We start from the raw sequence: 16,319 nt of genomic DNA on the forward strand, positions 1-16,319 counted from the left end.
TCCCTTTTGCACTTGCTACGCAGGCTAGCATTAGAACGGTATACATGGTAACGTAATAACAGTTATTACTTATCACTTTGCATTGATGTGTTTACAGTTATGCTGCTTACAAGTTTTTCTTTCTCACTGACTGTAAATTCGAAAGTTTTGTAGGCAAAAATTTCCACAAGCTGTTCATCATCACAGTCAGTAACAGATTTGTTAGCCACTTTATGTAGAAACGTGTCCATGGTAGTATTCAATGCAGTGTAAGTGTGCATCTGACTTGAGTTATCTTTGATAATTAACTTTGTCACGGACGAGTCGAGTAATGCATTGGCAAAGACGGTGAGTTTGCATTTATTGCACTTCACTGTAGTAGTATTATCGGCGACCTGTATTTTTGTGTTACAAAGACAAATTTTGTAATGGGAAACACTGACTCCTAGAACTGAGCCAATGACGACATTACCATAGTCACACTGAGCATCATTTACAGCAACAAGCTCTTCTATTGGATGGATTGACGTGTATTTTGTGGTAGTCAGATATTTCTCATCATTAAAACTACGCACACTTATTCCTTCAATATGATAGGATTTGTCTGCCTCAAGAACAACTTTATTTTCCCAAGCTAGGAGCTTGATAGATTTAGTGCTGTCGGCGATAATGTAATCTATCTTAGTCAAAGGTTTGCCCCTAACATTTACAACTTCGGATTCTCCAATAAGCATTACTTTTGCTTTTACTGATATTGATTGAAAGTCTGAAATATCATCAATTTCACTAATGCTAAAATGCATTTGCGAAAATGCGGGGTCGTATTCATAGTCTACTATGTGGGGCGTTACTCTGGATTTCTTCCTGATGGTATACTCTTCTTCTAAAGCTCAACGTCTGCCTACAGTTTGCTGTACATTGTCGAAACTCACAGGTTGCTTTTTGTCTTGCATTTCCTTTATTTTAGGCCGCTTTTCGGGAGAGTAGCAGAGAGCTCTTACAGATTTTGTGGGCGACGTTTGAAGCTGAAAATCAAAGTAAGAAGCAGCTCCTACTGTCGATGTTCGTATGTCACTGAGCTTGTGAATAAACCCTTGAATCTGGTTTTCCTCAAGCGGCTGGTTAAATGAAGATATCCTAATGAAATAAATTGATTAAAATAAAATGTAGTGGATATATGTCGTGTTTCTATGAAGATTCGTGTTGTGTTTTTTTTTCTGAAGGATTTCAAATAAAACAGTGTAAATATAACTTACTTGATGAAGTTGCTTGTCTTTACAGAGGGTCCTGAAAATGTATGCATATTTGATGTTCACTATTTAATGATCAAAATAATATACATTTTAGGAAGGTATAGGTAAAGGATTGGACTGCTTCCCAATTTATAATAATACAGCTGAATGAAAAAAAGAAAGAAAGAAAGAGAGAAAGAAAGAAAGAATGAATGAATTGTTAATTTTGTAATTGTTTATTTGGAATAAACTCGCAGCTTTGTATAGACTGAATTTTTGATTGATGACAAGCTCTAGTAGTTTTGAACATACTAAAGATTGGTCATGAGTGTACAATTGAAGACGCTGTATTTACCTTCGCCTTTTCCTTCCACGTTTATAGTAGGCTTGTCATTATTGCCTAAAAGAAATGTTGAAAAACTATTTTGTAACTTGAAGTGCCTGTTGAATAACTTTACTGACTGAAAACTTCCCTCCATGAAAAGTTGTACATTTCAGCAATTATTGGACTTACCTTTGTCTACCAACATTTCAGTTGGCAAGTGGTGAGTGCCTAAAAAATAATAAAATAATGGTAGGATATTTATCAACTTAGGCAAAAATAATTAAGTATGATTAGTTTTGTCATACTAAAGTATTGCTGAGTGAGTTGTAGAAAGAAATGGGGTGACAGCCTTCAAACAATGGTGGTTGAATTTACCTTTGTCTTCCCAACTTTCAGTCAGTGAGTCATTTGTGCCTGTAAAATAGTTTGTACATTTTTTTCTTAATTTTCGAGATAGCTGTTTTCAAGAAAACTGTTAATAATGAAGTGTTGTTCTTGTACTTTCTAATTAGTCAGAAAAATTGACATTTTCATTCAATGGTGCAATAGCTTTAAGAATCTAAGAAAGATTTTTGTCATTTTTCTTCATGCAACATTATTTTTGTTATTTGGAGTTCCAATACCTACCAGTCGAACTAGTAGAATCTTTTGAAGGTACATGTTCTTTGCTGGTAGGTGACAAATGATCACCTAATGAAAGCAATAACAATTGATATGAAATAGGATAATGATAACAATCATGATGCATCAAATTTGTTATTTGGAGTTCCAATACTTACCAGTCGAACTAGTAGAATCTTTTGAAGGTAAATGTTCTTTGCTGGTAGGTGACAAATGATCACCTAATGAAAGCAATAACAGTTGATATCAAATAGGATAATGATAACAATCATGAGGCATCAAATTTGTTATTTGGAGTTCCAATACTTACCAGTTGAACTGCTAGAATCTTTTGAAGGAACATGTACTTTGCTGGTAGATGACAAATGATCACCTAATGAAAGCAATAACAATTGATATGAAATAGGATAATGATAACAATCATGATGCATCAAATTTGTTATTTGGAGTTCCAATACTTACCAGTCAAACTAGTAGAATCTTTTGAAGGAACATGTAATTTGCTAGTAGATGACAAATGATCACCTAATGAAAGAAATAACAATTGATATCAAAGAGGATAATAATGACAATCATCCATTATAAATTGTCAGTGATATATTTTGTATATCAACTGTTGCATTTTCTGTAAAAGTGTGAGGCTAGAAAACCTTACTGTTGTATGAAAATACCTTTACCCATACTTTTTCTTTGATTAGTTTTCTTTGACTGTCCTTTTGTAGACATCTGGATGGAAATTAAAACAAAGTACAATAAATGAGCTGATCTCAACTCTCGTTGGCCTTAGGAAACATCTACTCTAGAAAGCAAGTGTAGTAGAACTTATCGGTACATTATCCATCATTTTATAACATTACTGTTAGCTACAGTGGCAGTGTGGTTAGCTATAATGAAAGAGTTGACATAAGACGAGTCTGAAATTGTTATGCATGAGTAAAAAGATAAATAAAGGATAATATTTACTTACAGTTCTTCAATTACTTGTTGACTGGCACAGACCTGCAGGAAGAGCAAAATGGTTAATACAGAGAAATATGAAAGATTTGAATGGGACAAAGAAGCATTCCATATTATAACCTTACCTATTGCCTGCATTGGGCTAGGACTATGGAATATTTATGATAAATTTGGTACATTCTGAGAGGTGCAGATTTTGCCAAAACCCAAATACTGGACTCACTTAAATGCTGTGTCTTGCACTAAAATGCCTATCCTCATGGCTGTATATTAAAAATGTTTTCACGATGACCAACAAAATTTTAATAATATAGAAATAAAAAACGCGCCCGAGTGCATTGTTGAGTTATATAAGCACGCGGGAATTTTTAAGAACACGAGAGAAGTGCATAGAGAAGCACGAGGCGCAGCCGAGTGCTTCTTGCACTTCTCGAGTGTTCTTAAAAATTCCCAAGTGCTTATATAACTCAACAATGCACGAAGGGCAAGTTTTTTTATTTCTTTTATAAAATGTAAACCACCACATTAACATAGACATATTAAACAAGAAAAGGGTTGCGAATTTTAATTAATCAAAATAAGTATTCTCCTTACATGTACATGCTTTCTTTTTGTTGGCTTAAATGCTGAATGAAAAGTAAAACCGTTCCCTTTGTGGCAAGAAACAAACGTTTTCTAAAAAAAGTCAGAACGGTTCTAAAGAAATTATTACAGCAAAAAGAATCTTCGAAAGCTGAAGCAGTTCCCCAGTTCACTGACTTTTGCTCTGAGGAGGATAAAGATTGATTTGCATTGAACCGATTGTGCAAGAATTGAACATGCCGCCAAGCATTTCGCTGTGGATCGTTGTGGTGGATGATCGGCTGTGCATTTCAACCACTCTGCCTGATACTTCTGCTGCTTTTGGCTGACTAAAAGGCTCATCGCATTGTGGAGATTTCTGTTTTGTCTGGTCCGCCCCTTGTAGAGCAGTAGACAAGACATCACTACATTGCCTGAGCTGGATAGACGACGGACGAGAATTGTAATGCTGGAGACTATTCGGGTTTCTGTGTCCCGAAATGTGGCAGATGTGGCGATCTGACAAACCGGCTTGAGACCACAAGGTTATCGCTGTCGCCCGAACACAGTGATTTGTGTAAACTTTGGAAAGCTTGGCCTTTGTACTTATTTCTTTCATCATGTTTCCAAGAGTGTTGACACCAAGCGGGCGGTTTTCGTACCAGTTTTCGGATGTGATGGCGGATTCATTCCAGTCGCATCGAGGTTGCTGAAATAAGGCTTTGCATTTCGGATTCAGCTTGGAGATATACAAGCTCAGCGCTCGGTAGCCGTCGTTCTCACTCTCTGTTTTGTACATACGAGCCGTCTTCTCAAAGCTGGATCGGTCTTGAAGTCCACCGGGATGGTTTTTGGTGGTCTCGTCGTGGGTCATAGTAACGTAGCGCTTGCCTTGCTCGTCTACTTCAAATGCAAAACTCGTCGGCTTCAAATTTCTCTGCCCTTCACGACCTCTTCTACACCAGTAGAGAACAACATGGAACCACACGTTTCTCAGCAAAGACCATGGATTTGCAAGGCTTAATACTGGACCAGCTTTCAATTTCTGCAAGTCGTCAACTGGCATGGCCTCTTTGTGCTGCACATTTTCCTTCCCTTGCTGTTTCAGGCTCTTAATTTTGGCGTTCAGCATACGGTTGGAATTTGAAAACGTTGAAGAATTTAGCTTCAAACTTCTGTTATAAGGTGGGTTGTTCAAATGCCTCTCTATTGCATTTCTGAACGTAATTAAGGACGACTTGCTGTACTCTTCACCCGTTTTGCTTCGTGCTTCTGTATAAAACTGTGACAGACTGTTGTCAAGTTGTTCGTCGCTCATTTCCTCTAGTTTTGGCAGCACAGGAACTTTTTGTGCACCCCATTCTAGGAAAAGAAAACATTTTTTCCAACTCAGCTTTTAAGTGTTGCAAGCGTATTTCGAGTGGTTAACTGTTAAATGATATACGCAACAGCTGCTAGAAAACATTTAATTGTATAAACAAGTGAAATGTTGCTTTTTGTTGACAAAGATGTAGATAAGCCAGTATAACTCATTATTTAGGAAGCATTGTAATATGCTTTTTTCATCATTCTGCCTTTTAAATTAAAACAGGTTTTAAGTTTTAGTGTTTGAGATGTGTATTGGATTGTAGTCATGTTTACGTAAATTCATACCTTTGAAAGCGTTTACTGCCCAATTTGTCGAGCTCTTCGTAGACTTTGCTTGCGTTTCCACCAAAAGCCGGTTTCTCTCCGCTTCTGTCAGTTCTGCAAACCGTTTTTTCTTTGGAACAGGTGCCTCATTTTGAGACTCCTTAACGCTGCTACTTTTCTCGGCGTTCAGGAATTTGAACCCGAGTTGAAACTGTGGAAATTCTTCAGCCATAATGGCGGACGGACTAGCTGATTCTCAAATTTTGTCCAGGGCAAAATTTTCATGACGTAGCTTGGGTGCATATGTTGAGTTATAATGCACACGCGTGACGTAAGCAGAGTGCTTTATGGAGCTATAATGAACTCGAACTGACCAATCACAGCGCGCGCAATTACTCGAACATTTTATAATAGTGTAGACGGTGGCTCACAGTTCTGACTGTCAATCCTTATAAACACAAATTTCATCACATTTATTTCATAACACTTAATTTTCATGATTTTCTTTGATTTGCAAAATTAAAGTGTCATGAAAATTTCATGTAATATGGTAATAAGTTCCATTTATGAGACCATTAAACAAGTTTTTGTTAGTACAATATTGATCATGTAAATGTTATTAGCTATTTTTATCAGAGTTTTTCCTTAATTTTCTTAAGATAAAGGGTCATTATATTGCCCAATGTAGGAAAGATGTTAGGAAAAATTGTCAAGCAATGCATAGATTGCTCTATGGTCTGTAAAATATGTTTCTAAAATACCAACTCTAACTTGTGTTTCTGGCAAGTTGGTATATATGTGATCTATGCAAGTCTTATTGTCTGTTGTATACGATGACATTAGTTGTTTATACTGATGTTCCCTGATGAAAAAATTGTACAAAGGTTCTCTTTCTGAGTGGTTAAACCAGTTGACATTGAAATCACCCATAAATATTTTAAAATTGGTTAAACGCATTGCTAGAACTTCTGATAAAGCTGTCAATAGTTGCCTGATTGAAACTTGAGGAGACCGATAAATGGCTATATAGGTAACATGGGGAACAACCATTAATCGTATTACTGTTATTTCTACTCCATTTGTATTGCAGCAATATGGATACCCTGGATAATATTCAATCCAACTATAAACTGCTGTACCACCAAATGGTCTAACATTTCCAACTGAAGGAGCATCATTTCTAAATAAACTATACTGATCAATGTCATATATGCTGTTACTATCGCTCACAGAAAACCGAGTTTCTGAAAACAAGGTCACATCTGTACTTGAGTAGTTAAGGTCTACTCGTATATCTCCAATGTGTTTGTGTAAGGAACGTGCATTGAGATAACATAACTTAATGCAAGAATCAGGTGAATTATAGATAGGTGAAATGCAGATATCTAATTTACCTTCTGTTCTCAAACGCTCCATTTCCTTCTCTACATCTTGACTAACTTTTATCTTGCCTTCACATAAATCAGTGATATGCAAGCCCTCTAAAGTTGTTACTCGGCTTAGACCAACATAATGTATGTGTGGGATAGCTCTTCGAGTTTCAAAATTCACAACAATTCTAGCTTCAGTATCACCTTGAGCTCTATGAATTGTCCTTGCCGCAGCTGGTCTAAGTGGAAATTGCTTTCTTACAACTTGGACACTTCTGGTTCTACTAACTTTAAATTCAGCAGTTACTGGTTTTATTGGAGTCCATGTAGGTTCAATGCCAGTGACATACAGTTGCCTGTTTTCATGTCTAGTTTTTTCACCAACATCAGTATGGTCAAACTTTACCCATACTATACCAGATGGCTTGCCTGTTTGGTGTAACTGTATACATTTAATCACATTGCTAGCACCATTTGTCATGCCATCATCAGTCCGTGTGTTTAGACATATTTCTGTTCGCTCTCCTATTGCTAAATTTAATACACCATGTAACTGTTTTGTTTTCCTTGGATCACTGGGTATTTGGCTTAATATCTTATCTCTAAGCTCATGTGAATTTGCTCCTACAACACTATCATAAGCCTTTATTGTGTATTTCATGCCTTGGATAGCATTGTGTGCTCTATTATTGAAATTGTTTACTTTCTCATTCTGTATAAACAAGTGTGGAGCTTTCATTGGATAACTGCCATTGTTAGGTTGTAGAACCCTTTGTTTCAGCATTGCTATGTCTTCTTGAGTATGCTTCCCTTCTCTTAATCTGTTAAGCATTTTTGCAAACTGTTTACTCTCTGTCTCATAATTTCATGGAGCTCAAACATTTTGAAAAGTTCCTGCCATAGATTTGGAGCAAGAATTCCATATTCTGTGCTCAAATCTTTGAATATGTAATCATCCATGACTGGTTGCAGTTGGAATAAATCCCCTATAGCCACAATACTAACACCTCCAAAAGGTAGTGGGCTTCCTTTGATATCTTTAAGTCTGTTATCTATTTGCACATTAAACATTGTGTTTCCAACCATTGATATTTCATCTATGAAAATAAGTTTGACACTTCCAATGTGACATCTTAGAGAATTGAGTCTACTAGAGTCAAGATGCCTATAGGTTTTCAATGATTGACAAGCTGGTATTGCTAGTGCACTGTGAATGGTATTTCCCTTAATGTTATATGCAGCCTTACCAGTTGGTGCTAACATTAGGACATGGATTTCAGCAAAACGTTCTCCAGCTCTAGAGTTATAATACTTCAAAGCTGCTTGATACAAAGCTTTAGTGACATGTGATTTTCCTACAGCAGCTCCTCCGGAGAGGAAGCAGTAAAATGGTTCTTGTGATATTTTGATCATATGTAAAACGTGATAAACAAATTCCTTCTGTTCTTTGTTCAATGTTTGAACCATGAGGCGGTGTTCATCATCTGGTACTTCATTTAATATTAAAGGCTCAGTATTATCAGCTGATGGTATTCCTATGTCATCAGAAAGATTGTAATTCTCATTGAAGTCAGCATGTAAGTCCTGGCTGCCTTCACCTAAGTCTTGTTGCTCAATATCTTGATTACAAGGTGCTATGGAGTCATAAGATTCTTCCAGTACATTCATATCTAGTTGTATTTGATTAAAGTCTTCATTGCACACAGCATATTGTTTCATTTGTTCATCAATAGATTTAGACATTGCTCTATACCGCTCTTGGAAAGTAGAATAAGCACCAATAAGGTCTGTTTCCTCATTCCTCCATGATGTAAATAGCATCAAAATCTCACGGTAGTGCTTTTCAGGTTCAGCTTCCTTGTTAAACCACACACTTCTAATAATTCTAGCTTTGTTTCTTTTTTTAGCTTTGCTAAATTCCTTTTCATCACCTTCATTATCATCGTTATGAAAATGGTCAACAAAACGTTCTGATGGAAAACCATCAGTATCCATTTCATAAGACAACTTTACACATGGCTTCCCTGTTCTGTCATACCAGGCAGCCCAGTCCGCAAGGGTAACATTTTCCAGTTTGGCTGGCCGTTTACAGTATCGCTTAAGCAATCCACTGGTGTAAATTTCCTCGCAATCATCATCCATTTCCTTTATATCATTCAGGGGCTTAAGAAGTTCAACTCTCTCTTCGGGAGGTGAAGTGTTTATAAATATAATCTGCCTAGATGACCTTCTCATGGGTAATTGCAGTGTAATATATACAGCTTCTTGGGCACTGATTTCAACATTATTTACAAATCTACTGCCAATATCCCTTGTTGTTTAATAGAAGTATTCCCTTTTCTGGCCTCACTGCATGCTTCATGTAACAAATCACTCATCCCCTTCTGGGCCTTTAAAATGTAATTTACTATATAAACAGCACATGCATACACATCAAGCACATACTGAATATCCATGTTAGCTCTCCATGCTCTAAGACAGGCAGGATTATAGTTATTAATTCTCAGCTCATTAGGATTTCTCTTTAAGAAAATTGTGGCAGTGTTAAGCGATGAACTTACTGCAAGTAGATAATTCTCTTCTGTAACATTGAGATTCAAAAGTAGTTGATCAAATGAAATGTCTTCGCCTTCCTTCATATCATCAAGATGATTTTTTATTGATTTCCACATATCTTTGTACACTTTTATTTCATTTTGGGGCATGTCAGCATCCAGAGGATAAAGAATCTTTGTTTGCCTCATAGGAGGCTGTGGAAAGTTAAACCTACACTCACTTTTAGTATTCTTACGACAAGTGTGAGAATGGCGGTGCACTTGTCTGTTGACCAGATTAAGCAATTTAGGATTGTCTGTGGGTTTTTCACAAGTTATTATCTCATCAATAAACACAATCACCTCTGAGTCATTCTGCACTTTGAATTCTGGTGCATTTTCAATCCATATCAACATGTGGATGTGAGGTGAGCCACGCTGTTAGTACTCAACTCTATAAAACCAATCTGATATTTTGTGTAATGGCTCCACAGAACTTAAAAGGAAGTTGTTCAAAAACTTATTAACTTGATAATCACAATGTCTTGCACATGTGACAGGATCACTCTGATTAAGCCTACATCTATCCTCCCAGTTTAGGTTTTCAAGTTCACTGTCACTATATATCTTGTGGTCTACAAGTTGACCAAGAATTCTGAGAAGATGATACCATTGGGTTTCAGCAGATGAAAAACTACAAAATAATGTAACTGGTCCTAATTGCCTTATCATTGCAAACAGATCTTTCTTGGCTTTCTCAAAATATGGAGGAGACCCTCGTAATGCACTTAGGAATTTAAACCCCTCATCATAACACATTAACCTCTCTATTGCCCCTTCTTGCTTTAAATGATGTGCAGTCAGGTTTCTGTTATTTGCCTTACACTTTTGTAGAGCAATATTCGATTTACCTAGAAGAATTTTCATTTGTAACTTTCTTGTTTTATAAAATATATTTTCAACACACATGGCAGCTCTTCTATCTGACCTACAAAGTTCTGATTTGCAGACATCACTGTAGTGCACAAATTTACTTTGCTGTCGTGGCTGACCAAGAAATATGCCTGGGTATGCTAATTCCTCTGAATGTTTATCCTTAAATATACTTAAAGGTATGTTTCCTTCAGCAGGTGCAACATTGAAGATACATGATCGCTCATTATCTTGTAGGAAGTCAGTTGCTGTTAGCATGGTATCAGTAACACCTGCTTGGGATTCTGCTTCATCTTCACTCCAATTGTCTTCGTCATCATCACTTAATATGCAATCATTAGTCATGCTACTACTAGTAGCTCCATTGCTGCATTCAGGTCTTAAGGGTAGTGGTTGTTCACAAGAATCTTTATCTTGAGCAAGTTCTGTATCATATTCGCTAGCCCAGGCTGGATTTAATACTATACCTTCATCTTTATAAAGATTACTATTCAAAATCAGCCAATTAATAGCTTCAAGAACCTTATGTGGTCTTACATTTAAAGACAACGTTGAGCTCTTGTACTGTAATTTTCTTTTCAAATTTACTTTTATTGTCCCAGTATTGCTTGGTAACCGTGGTAGCTGACACACTGTGCTACATACATCAGCAGGTACATTGACAACATTTCCATGAATTTTAAGCTGTTTTCCTCTGGGAGCTTGCATAAGTTTTTGAAAAGCAATCCTAGGGGCAAGTAATCTGCACTCTAGTTCATTAAGATCAAAGAAAGTTGGTTTCTCAGGAAATACCATCCCATTTACGATTGCACATGGTGGAATTTTATTTTTAATCAAATAGCTATGGCATGTTTTGCATATCCATTCTACATTATTGACACTGGTTTTATTACATAAACATTTGATACTTTCAAGATTAGATTCTCTAAATTTTTTAGAAGAAAGCACACTATGTCTATACCATAGCTGATCACAACATGAGCAAACATACAATGGACCTTTGGCAACAGTCTCGTGAAACTTGGAAATAACTGAGTCAATATTAGTTATGTTTTTCAACCTGCAAGCTTTTTGCTGTGTATTCCTTTTTGCTTTTTGTCCAGGAGATGCTACCTTTGCTCTGTAAGTATTTTGCTGTTTGTTTTTTTTTTTGCTTTTTGCTCAGGCAATGCTATTTTTGCTCTATAAACCTCTTTTCGTCTGTATGCCTTCTGCTGTGCATTATGTTTTGCTCTTTGCTCTGGAGATGCAATTTTTTCTCTGTAAGCCTTTTGCTGTGCATCTCGTTTTGCTCTTTGCTGAGAGGATGCAATTTTTTCTCTATAAGCCTTTTGCTGTGCATTCCGTTTTGCTCTTTGCTCAGGAGATGCAATTTTATGTCTATAAACCTTTTGTTGTGCATTCTGTTTTGCTTTTTGCTCAGGAGATGACATTTTTGCTCTACAAGCCCTTTGGTATTGAGCACAATTTAATTCACTGACTGACTGGAAACTTGCAACACATGTTTTTGAACTTGAGTTATAAGCTGTTTGTTTGTTTGCACTCAATGTAGATAAAATGCATTGGTTTTGAGCTGTGTCAATTGATTTCCGTTTGCGGTTGTTAATTGGAAAATCATCAGAGTCAAGGGACGTTCTTTGGCTGGGTGATTGAGAAGTAGTTCCATGAGTTATGGGTATAGTGGAGACATAATGCATTTCCCCTATGTGCCCAATATATACAGACCTCGAATAAAGTGACACATTCACAGGTTCTACTAAAGTTACTTCAGCAAAATTCTCACTGGATTCAACTATATTAATCCTTAAATTAAAAGCATCTGCTATAGCTTGCATAATGATGTGATCACCCCAAGTCCCCTCTCTGGACATATTACTAATGTATTGAAACCATGACATATTGTTTAAAACTGCACTTTCAATAAAGCGTTCAGGGTTATTTTGTAAATATTGAACACCAGCAGCCCTAATTTCAAAATGACGATTTGAGTTATTGTATAACTGGTGTGCTATCACTCTGAAGAGGCAATTGCCACCTCCGCCAACCTCCAAAGGTCTTAACCCATATCTCTGCAATCTGATTTGAAAGACAGAAGCATGACCTATGTTACACATTTCATAAGACAAGTTATTATCGGGACCAGGATTTCTCTCAATATCACCTGACAGGATATTTTTCCGTTCAGCTAAATCGTATCTGGTGAAAACGGTTTGTTTTGGATAATATTTGCTATAATAACTGTCTTGCCTCCTAGTATGTTCAAGCTTCCATTTTTTGTAGCTAGTAGCAATATCATTCAAAGCAGATGACAAAGGAATTGATTTTTTGATCCAAACTTTGCACTTTTTTCTAAGCTTTTTGTGCTTCATTCCATTCAAAACTTTTTTCAGAGATACTCTAGATGGTTCTCTATCTCTAAGATGTACTATCTTAGTAAACGTTGAATTATGTGAACGGGAAATTCCAATGCAATGCGACCGATCAGGGCTTTTGATAGCTACTGTAACTTTAATTGCACTAGAATGCAGCACTGCAGTCAAGCACGTGTCACTGTGTTCACTGTTAGTTTCATTCACTTTGGCTTGTGCATGATGGCAACCGAGCAACGTGGTTTCACCAATAGGCATTTGTATTTCACTCTGAATCATCCGACATCTCATTCGTGTCTTCGGAAACAATATTTGTTCCTCGAAAGGAATGTTTTGCTTCCAGAATAGACTCATCTGTGTCTCGAAAGCCAAGTTTTGTTCCTCGAAAGGAATGTTTTGCTCCCAGAAGGGATTCACTGTTGTCTCGAAAGACAAGTTTTGTTCCCCGAAAGGAAAGTTTTGCTCCCAGAAGGGATTCATTGTTGTCTTGAAAGACAAGTTTTGTTCCTCGAAAGGAATGTTTTGCTCCCAGAAGGGATTCATTGTTGTCTCGAAAGACAAGTTTTGTTCCTCAAAAGGAAAATTTCGTTCCTAATAGGGAATAGTGTGATCCCAAGAAGGGCTCATTTGCACCACTCGCTCGCCAGCCATCATGGATTTCCCGCGTACAAGTCGGAAGTTCAGGCAAGATTTCTATACAAAAACCGCTTTGAATCTGAAAGATACCTTAAAGATACATGGCGAGAAAACACAGGACACAGTGCTTGAATGCTGCGACTGAATATTGGAGAGAAAAAACTTGTAATTTTGGAAAACATACCTGCACTATTCGGCAATAAACCTTCCAGCTCGAAAGCCAAATGCGACATCGGGCAACGTTTTCCACGCTGAACTTGGTACAGATAAGTCGATAATTTGACGGTTTGTTTTCGCCCATATGAGTTGTTCCGAAGGATTCCCAGAAAAGAAAGCCTTTTGTCCCGATAATTTCCGGAAAAGAGGTTCGGCGGCCGTTCGGTTCATCACTCACTCATACACCTCACTCAGTCAGTATAACATAGTGGCTCTCTTGGCAGAGCCACAAAAATGGTATACTTTGGTATCAAGGAATTAATGAAAACAAATGAACAACAAACAGGTAGTCATTACTGCTACGTACTTGTTCAATATTGTCTCTTCCCAGTATTGACGACAATAACCTGCTCGCTTGGTTTGGTCTTGAGGCTGTTTTAGGGGTGGGAGACTGCAAAGAGGCTCTGGAGGCTCCCTTACTCATCTTAGAGAAAAAGTCTGTCATCTGTTTGCATCCTGTTGAAAATAAGAATTTGAGAAATTAACACGTACTTGTGTGACTTGTTCACCGCAGCTTAAAATTACATAAAATTATCACATACCCAGATCTGCCGGATCAAAGTGGCATCGATTACTTTTCCCACAAAAAGTCCACGGGAGTTTCCTGTTTCATTGATTCACTGCATTCCACCAGCACGTGTGTCATTCAGTTCATTTCGGTGTTCGTTCCACTGTCGTTCAGGCATCATCAACATTTTAAACTTTCGTATTTTCAGCTTATATGAAATCTGCAGTATGTCTAATATCGATGAAGCTACCCTCGGAGATAACTCTACCAGCACTACTCAGCGGAAGGTAAGTCTTAGTGTCGGACATCCTGCAAATTTCAGAAATTTTACCAGCCAACTCAAGTTGAATTACGCCTTTGTAGATCACTGTGGAAATACCAGAACATGAAGACAACCTTTTACAGTTCCTCGAAGAATGTGGGGGCAAGGTTTGTGAAGGTAAGTCCAGTTACTCTTTGGAAGGAAAACAGAAATTTCGTGCATAATAGTCTGTGGTGAGGCAGCCCGAATTCTGATTGAGAAATCTTCTGAATCTTTGTGTCTAGATGCAAGTGAGGAAGTCAAAGAATCCCCGCAAGAAACAGGAGAAAGCCCATTGACAGTTGCCAATGAGATAAGAAGTTGGCTTCACCAAAATCGTACGGTTTTGGTGCCATTTTTTGCCAAGGAAATTGTGAAACGCTCACAGGGGACCATGTCATCGCTTCTAAACAATCCGCCGCAATCATTCCCAACTGGCACAGGGAGAGAGCTGTGGGAATTGATGAAAACATTTTTGTCAAACCCAGAAGAAAAGGCAAAGCTGCTGGATCAGCTGAAAGCGAGCAAAGGTGAGCACTTTACTGATTTTCATTGCGTTGAGTTACAAACACAGCAGTGTTGTGGTCTGGTCTCTGCCCATTGTGCTGTTGAAATGCTCGGAGACATTAGCTGTTAAAGCTACTCTACAATCCGAGGGTAAATAAAGTATACTACTACTACTACTAGCAGAAACAAGCATCTGAATATCTGGAATCTCTCCCTTTGTTCTGAACAGGGAAAGGCAAACAGACAGCGGCGACAGTGGAAACCATCAGAAAGCCAGGAAACTGCGCCGCCAAAGAAGAAGCGAAAGATTTTTGACAAGGTCGAATTCGCTAGTTTGGACACAGTTGATCAAGCTTCAAACGGGCTGCCAATGAACAGTATGATTGAGCAGTTGGCCGAATCTATGGATATAACAAAGACCCAGGTAATTATTCTGAGTTCTCAGGAGTTCTGCATAATTGTACATGATCACTTTATTTAAGCTTACCTTTCGGCTTTGATCGTTGTACGTTGTTTTCGTCGTCTAGTATCCATCCTGCTTTCACTTGATGGGCCTTTTCCCCCGTATGCCGTTTTAGCAACCAAACGGCTTGGAAAGATTTTTGAAATTTCAACGTTACTTGGCATGCATCGCACCTTAAGCTGTTTTCAAAATTATCTGGGGATGAAATCGAGTATCCTAAAGCCTTAAGTTGCTCTTGAATAGCATTGATGGTCTGATGAGGTGTGCTATATGTAGTTATAATCCTCAAAAGAAAAGTGACCAGAATGGGAAGTAATATCATGGTTGAAAATCGCTGCAAATCGAAACAATCAGCTCAAACTGCACGCCATTGTGACTAAAGCTCACGTCACCCGATGATTCAGATCAGCTGTTCAGATTCACACCTTAACCGAGCTGCCAAATGACCCGAGTAACCGCGGGAAAAATTCCTGCGGCTCGTCTTTTGTTTTCATATTCAGATTGTATAACGCGTAACGCATTGTGCAATGAAGTGTGAAAATGTAGACTGAAAAAAATGTAAATTAACCCATGAATGATATACTAAAACATTTAAATTTATTCTATAGGTAGAAAATTGGTTTCAGAACCATTGCCAAATGGCGAAGAATGACGCATACAAACCAGGAGAATTAAGCCTGAAGAAATAACCTTTATCTGACTTTATTGCTTACTTCATGTACCTTTGCAGACCTTTGTTAATAAAATGATTTCCGAAGCCTATTCTCGTTTATTCTGGTTTATTTTATTACAATTCAGTATAATTACATCACCCACCATTCAGAGCTGACGAGCTGACTCGTCCCTAGTCATCTCTTCATCGCCAGACTAATAGACGGCTGGGGAAGAGTCAACATTCTCGCAGTCTCTCGAGAGTTATTTTGCAGCTCTTTCCTCCGTCTGGAAATCTTTAACACTAAACACTACACTTAATTATTCTCAGAAATCTACACGGATAAATCAGATAATAAATTTCATCTTGCACGGCGTGTGGACAGGACCTGTTGGAAAAATAGGAAATAGTGAAAATATAAAATTCCTGAAAATTCATATCAACCAGATATCAACAGTATAAAGGACAGCGAAAGGAACAGCTAAGCGAAAAGGTGTGTTGTTGACTTGTGTTTCTTCAAAAC

At 37.6% G+C, this 16,319-nt stretch overlaps 2 protein-coding genes, 1 long non-coding RNA gene and 1 pseudogene across 5 annotated transcripts; all 4 read right to left on the minus strand.

Annotated features, from left to right (window-relative positions):
* Nucleotides 1–1,120: 1,120 nt before the first annotated feature.
* On the minus strand, nucleotides 1,121–13,421 carry LOC149099668 (uncharacterized). 3 transcript variants are annotated; one of them, XR_016203748.1, is made up of 8 exons: nucleotides 13,334–13,421; nucleotides 3,125–3,156; nucleotides 2,620–2,883; nucleotides 2,164–2,530; nucleotides 1,912–1,950; nucleotides 1,726–1,764; nucleotides 1,567–1,611; nucleotides 1,121–1,266 (listed from the first exon to the last, which is right to left on the minus strand). It is a non-coding gene; the product is annotated as an uncharacterized LOC149099668 (long non-coding RNA). The 3 variants fall into 3 exon arrangements; XR_016203747.1 differs by having other exon boundaries at nucleotides 2,164–2,883; XR_016203749.1 differs by lacking the exon at nucleotides 1,912–1,950 and having other exon boundaries at nucleotides 2,164–2,883.
* LOC149099669 (uncharacterized) lies at nucleotides 3,719–5,718 on the minus strand. Its single transcript, XM_089277867.1, has 2 exons — nucleotides 5,329–5,718; nucleotides 3,719–5,037 (listed from the first exon to the last, which is right to left on the minus strand). The coding sequence occupies exons 1-2, from the start codon at nucleotides 5,537–5,539 to the stop codon at nucleotides 3,866–3,868; spliced, it is 1,383 nt and encodes a 460-aa protein (XP_089133993.1). The 5' UTR covers nucleotides 5,540–5,718; the 3' UTR covers nucleotides 3,719–3,865.
* LOC149099670 (uncharacterized) lies at nucleotides 5,862–8,011 on the minus strand. The gene has a single exon (XM_089276988.1). The coding sequence runs from the start codon at nucleotides 7,507–7,509 to the stop codon at nucleotides 6,004–6,006; it is 1,506 nt and encodes a 501-aa protein (XP_089133114.1). The 5' UTR covers nucleotides 7,510–8,011; the 3' UTR covers nucleotides 5,862–6,003.
* Nucleotides 8,966–11,148, minus strand: LOC149099671 (uncharacterized; annotated as a pseudogene).
* Nucleotides 13,422–16,319: the final 2,898 nt, after the last annotated feature.

The sequence above is a fragment of the Orbicella faveolata genome, unplaced genomic scaffold (assembly GCF_042242905.1).
Source record: "Orbicella faveolata isolate gen_17 unplaced genomic scaffold, um_ofav_v1 contig_46, whole genome shotgun sequence".
In the NCBI taxonomy this organism is placed as follows: Eukaryota; Metazoa; Cnidaria; class Anthozoa; order Scleractinia; family Merulinidae; genus Orbicella; species Orbicella faveolata.